Below are 6,000 nucleotides of genomic sequence, written 5' to 3' on the forward strand. Positions count from 1 at the left end.
GGCGTTAACTCTTACTGCGTGTTCTTTCACTCATCGCATCACATTATAAAACTAAAATAAAGTAACTGTGACCAAAATATAACGACGTTAAAATCTGATGTTACACTCTTCTTTTTTATGTAGGTATGTACCTTTATTAAGTATTACGTAGAAAATACTTTTATTTGGAGTGCGGCATTCACGACATGTCCTACTTTGGACAAATTAGTTTTGCTTTCATATAAACAATAGTTTCAAACGTTATATAGGATTAATAAAAAACTAAATAGTAATGAACAAAAAACAATGAAATATATATCATAATAAACTTTGGCTATAATTTGGTCCTACTTTAAGTCACTACGATTACCGACAACATTCGAGAAACACAAAATCTTTATCCTAATGAAAAAAAAAGTAAGTGAGTAGAGTTAGATCAAGATAAGTTTGCAACGATTTCGATAGCACACACAGTGCAAGTGTTATCTATACGTCATAATTTCATAGAAATATGACGTTTAAAATAACGCTTGCACTGTGTGGTGCTATCAAAATCATTGCAGATTTATCTTGGTCTAACTCTAGTTCTCTGACTTCCCCGTACACTAAACAAATGTGTTCCGGAACCGGACATTTCGGAGGCGAGCTGAAGCCAACACGTAAGGGCCCTTGGGACAATTTAGGGTCGGTTGCACCAAACTGTTCGTATCGTTAAAGAGTTCGCTAAATTTTTATGTATGGAAAGTTTCATAGTAAAGCGCCGGGGCGCGCCGGCTGACGTTGATCAGTCTGTCAAATGTGGTTGGTGCAACTGGCCCTTAACCCTTTAACCGCCAGAGTCTGATATATAAGACATTACATATCCAGCTCATTTCGCCACAGTCTGATAAAAGACAAAGATCTGATTTGGTTTTTACAGCACATTTATAACTCCCGTAACTATGCCAACCTTACTCTGCGTGGTACAATTACTGTCGGTGGCGACACGAGCACGCTCGATCAAAAATTGCTGGTGGTTAAAAGATTAATGAAGTGTTACAGCAAGTGGATGCTGCCCTTGTCGTCATGCGGTGCACGCAAAATCAGCACCCGCCAGGTATAATATACAGGCCATTTCATAAAAAGAAATCCTACGCCTACTACCTAGGAAACCGAAATCCAATTTTATACAAGGTGTTTTTTAAAAGTCCGTTAATTTCAAAGCTTAAATTAAGTAACTTTCTCAAAGTTACCGGTATTCTAATTAACTCCATTTTGGAGATAATAAATGATTTATTTTTATCTGATAAGGCCCCTACTGGCCCCTACGAGCGTGTGCACTAGCTAAGGCCATAAGACGTCTATTGGCTTGTTTATTTCTGATTTGTTATAGGAGTGGCCAATAACTATAGCATTCACCCTTTCAGGATGACCGAAAAATCAAAATAGATGTTGATAAAGAATAGGATCACCTTCACCAGCAGAATCAAAAAACCTAATACGTGACTGCTACAGTAGACCATGCGGTGCCTCGATATGTAGAACATATTTTATTTCTGTGGCTATACCAGTTGTCGGGTTGTATCTAACCATTAAGCGTTTTCAAATTTGTTAAATAAATATGATACCAATTTGATTTTAATGTAAGACATCAATCGTCACGCTTGCATTAGCCCTTAAACCATAATATATGACATTATTTTCTTATCATTCAATTTCGAATCGTAATTCTTGTTGTGGAGATGCGTTTTTGTTTTAAGTATGATGACAAGTAGTTAGTTAAAACATATGTGCAAATACGTCAAATACGACGCACTGATATTGAAGAAGTATAAATTATGCTCCCATTGGCTTGGGAAGATTAGGTCATTAAATTAATCTTCAGCCCATAAGTTATGTTATTATGCACTGATATTGATGAAGTGTTATAATGTTGTGATCATAATTTAACATATCTTAATACCGCCCCAATTACTAGTACTAGTACTGTATTTTACGTGATCACTAAATTCATCTTCAGCCCATATGTTATTTTATTTTTGTACCTATTTATTATAAAATTGTATCAAACACCTTACAAACTCACAAATTCAGATTACAAATTTGGTTTTTACAGCACATTTATAACTCCCGTAACTATGCCGACCTTACTCTGCGTGGTAGAAACTGTCGGTGGCGACACACATTCAAATCGATGCAAAAGAGCGAACGCAACAATATATCTTCCAAAAGTTAATTGATATAAAATCCGGTGCCGGCGGCAAGCCATAAAAAATTATAAAACCACTAACAAATATCCTTCTCGAGTGGAATCAATAAATCCGATTGAAATAGATAATTAAATTTTACTGAACCCGTTTACACTTGGGAATATTTACGGACTCAAAACTGACGCCTACAAGCGTTATTTATTACTGACGCCGGCCATATTTTATGACCATTTTGTTTTATTAAGGTTCATTATGGAACTCGCCGTCAATTATTTTTATTGCTAGGAAATTACTAAAACGGTTGATAATTCATAAAGCCCCTCACGATGTTTTGGAAAACACGGCCCTTCCGACGTGGCCGAGCCTCTAGCTAGACGGCCGACACTGAACTGATGGCGTCGCAAATTCGGTAACGCGGTTCACACAGCAGACTAATCGAATGCGTTCCTTTGGAACGGTAACGAAATACTTGTTTCACACAACGCCGGTAAAAACGATTCTAACGTGCCAATTCCTAATCTGCAATTGCAACTCTCGCAGCTAACAAATTGGAGCGGTTATCGCTTCGCCGACTTCCTAGAGTGTGCCTTGCTCACTGCATGCTTCGTTGACAATGGTCGTTATTGTCTTTTTGTTGATATTACGGGTTTATTTAAGTGAAATTGGATAAATGGTCATCTCACGATATTTCGCTATTCAATCCTGTTCGGTACACCGACCGTGCGGCGCGGGCTCGCAGCGCTAGTAGCCTCGGCTTCAAATACGACTAAAACTTAGGAATGAATTGAGTAAACACAGGCTGACAACAAAATGTGAAATAGATTTCGATCGTAGTGTTACAGTGTTCCTTGGGACTCGTATGCTGGTCTAGATAATTATTTGGATAAGTGTGTGATAAAACTGAGAAATGGATTTGAGTAAATACATTGCAGTGCTGGTGGTACTCTTGGTGGACGGTGGCGAGAGCGGTGGACACGGAGAGAAACATCAGTAAGAAATGAATTTTTGCTTGATAAATAAAATAATAAAATATTAGTTATGCTTTGCGAGTGATTGATTTGGCATTGCTATTCTGCTAACGAATTCTACGTACTCTTAAGTATAGGTTTTTATTAATAAAGGTAAATTATTAATTCCTTCCATTGTTAGCGTAGCGTAGTAAATAGAACTTCGTCACTAATTTAAATCTGGACAAATTAAAATACAATTTTAATTATTTACACCATTTACCTATTTACGATTGTATTAGTATACCTGCTTACTTAATTTATATATCTTTATAATTATATATCGAGTTTTTTTGGCTTGTTCACAGTGATCATGTGAAACTGCACGTACCCGAGTTTATTCACCACGACCACCATACAAAAGTGATTACGATTCACCATCATCACTATAAACCAAAAAAGGAACATCATCACCACCACCACCACCATCATCATAAACCGCACACTCCTCATGGACATCACTACCATCATGTAAAAAAGGTGCACACAAAGAAGACGGAGAGCAAAGGCCACCATGGTCACCATGGCCATCACGGACATCACGGACATCACGGCCACCATCACAAACACCACGGGCATCACGGGCACCACGGCCATCACGGCCATCACGGCCACCACGGCCACCACGGCCACCACGGTGGTCATCATCATCACGACAGCCCCTCGTATTTTCCTCAGCACGATGCTCCGTCGATCAGCTACGACCCCACACCCACGACCTTCGAAGATGACTTCAGTGGCTACAGCCCAGCAGTACCGGCTTACGGTGCGCCCGCATTCATCCCTCGTACACCACATGTCCATGGCATAACGCACACAGTCAAGCAGGTCAAAGTGTTCGATTCGTTACCAGGTGCCATACCGAGTATTACAAATGGTCACGCCGCCGGCGGCGGGGGCTATCAAGTGACAGAGGAAGGGGAGGAGGAAGACGACGCTTTTCAAGCAATAGATGGACTTCAACAGAGTTTTCCCGGATCGTTCGCTTTTGTGCGAAACGCGGCACCGGATCCGGCATCTAACGATATATTCTCTTCGCTGGCTCCCCAAAGCACAAGTCAGGCTGCCAATCACGATCCATTTGCAGAAACTCCCACACCTACGGCTTTTAGCGGAAATGAATTCACCAGCCCCTCAGCTCAGGCTCCGCTGTCCTCTTTAGCGCCAACTGAGCATGTTATCCCCAGCGCTGAATCGACTCCCGAGTTCCCGGTGACATTCCAGGCGGCGCCCACTGGGTTTGACGATCCCGCGAATGCATTTGCAGGGACGCAAGCCGGCAGCACGGCGCTGTCGCCCGAGGATAAGGCGGTTAACGACATCGTGTCCTACTCGAGGGTCGCCGGCATACAGCAAACTATTAATACCGGAGGACACGAAACTGTGGTTTACTAGTACTTATTATTTAAACCTTATTTAATTCATGTGGAGGTATATCAACAACGCCACATTTTGTGCGGTCTGTTCAATCATTCTTATATAAATAATGTAGAACAAGAATACTACTGATTCTAATGAGTTCTAAATACCGTAACGGGCCGCGAGTCATCTTACTTCGCGCCTATATAGTTTAGATTGGTATACTTACTCATACTCAGGTTATTTAAAACTAAGTGGCATTATTTAAAACAGTTGAGTTCAGGTATGGGCAATGTTTAAGACACATACATTTGGGCCTATCAAAAAAGTGTTTAAATTCAAATACATGAAATTAAGAGTGCCAATATTTTCTTACGTTTACCGTGCTGCATACTCTGTTACCGTTAGTTGTATAAAACAACACGAACCCCTTAATTCTCGTGTTATTGTTAGAATCGAAAGAGCTCAAACTTATGAGTAAAAAATTACAAATTACATGAATTTTCCTATAGAAGTAAAAGTAACGAGCATAGTAAAAAAATATTTTATAGAATAAATGAATGAATGAATATAGAATAGCTAACTAAACATACAAAATTAAGAGTTCTGTAAACATGACTGTAATCTTAGTAGATAAAGAAAGTACAAAATAAAATAGAAAAAAATACAAGCCAAAGGATGTATATTTTTGTTATTGCATAAAATGTGTTTGTTATAAAATATTTGTAATAAATTGTTACATGTAACACTTTCGTTTAGTCGCCTGTAATTTAGTACATTATGTAATAAGCGAGTCAAGTCATAGTACCTCGAAAAGTCTGTCAAGCGTTCTGTTGCATTCATGGTAAGTAATAATAAGGTGTGAACGTTATTAGATCATAACTCGATGTCACCTATTTTTAACAAGTTTGAAAGTCTCTTATCTGAAGTAAGTAGTAGAACGGCTAGTTGTTAGTTATGGCACCCAAAAAGTACACGATGGACAATTTAACACGCCCCAGTTACGAGATTGCAGTTGAAAATAAACCGAATCTAATGGTAACGTAACCAAATATTGCGCAACCGACCGAATCGCTCAACTACTGAACCGAAAATTTGATTGAATTGTTGAATGTCGATAAATTGTTTTGGGGGAGACGCTTCATCGCAAAATAAAGGGTCGGCCACACTGCTACCCAAAATACGCTGACGCAATGAAGATGCAGCAAAGTGTGTGCGTATAATATACGGTGCGAATAGCATATTATGCTATGGCAAGATCCAGTGTGGTTGATCCTTTATTCCTTTCTACGTGACATACTTCTCGCCGGTTGATGGGATAGCAAAAGCAGCAAGACATGATTATATCTGTCTAACTACCTATGTAGTTTATATTCTTAGCGTTACTGTAAATCGATTTTGATTTTATCCTGGATGGCCTATGGAAAACCTAAATTAGGTAGAGTCTGTGCGGAAAGAGAGCGGAG

General features: G+C 39.3%; 1 protein-coding gene across 1 annotated transcript; it reads left to right on the forward strand.

The window, feature by feature from the left end:
• Window positions 1-2,575: 2,575 nt before the first annotated feature.
• Window positions 2,576-4,589, forward strand: LOC134661077 (midnolin homolog). The gene is made up of 2 exons (XM_063516980.1): window positions 2,576-3,158; window positions 3,484-4,589. Exons 1-2 carry the CDS (start codon window positions 3,076-3,078, stop codon window positions 4,568-4,570), a joined length of 1,170 nt encoding a protein of 389 aa, XP_063373050.1. The 5' UTR covers window positions 2,576-3,075; the 3' UTR covers window positions 4,571-4,589.
• Window positions 4,590-6,000: the final 1,411 nt, after the last annotated feature.

This window comes from Cydia amplana, chromosome Z (assembly GCF_948474715.1).
Source record: "Cydia amplana chromosome Z, ilCydAmpl1.1, whole genome shotgun sequence".
Taxonomy (NCBI): domain Eukaryota; kingdom Metazoa; phylum Arthropoda; class Insecta; order Lepidoptera; family Tortricidae; genus Cydia; species Cydia amplana.

Bases quoted from the DNA above. Each gene is read 5' to 3' on its own strand.
- LOC134661077 (XM_063516980.1), top strand. From the start codon at position 3,076: ATGGATTTGAGTAAATACATTGCAGTGCTGGTGGTACTCTTGGTGGAC. The intron at 3,159-3,483 runs GTAAGAAATGAA...GCTTGTTCACAG, and splicing joins GGACACGGAGAGAAACATCA to TGATCATGTGAAACTGCACG.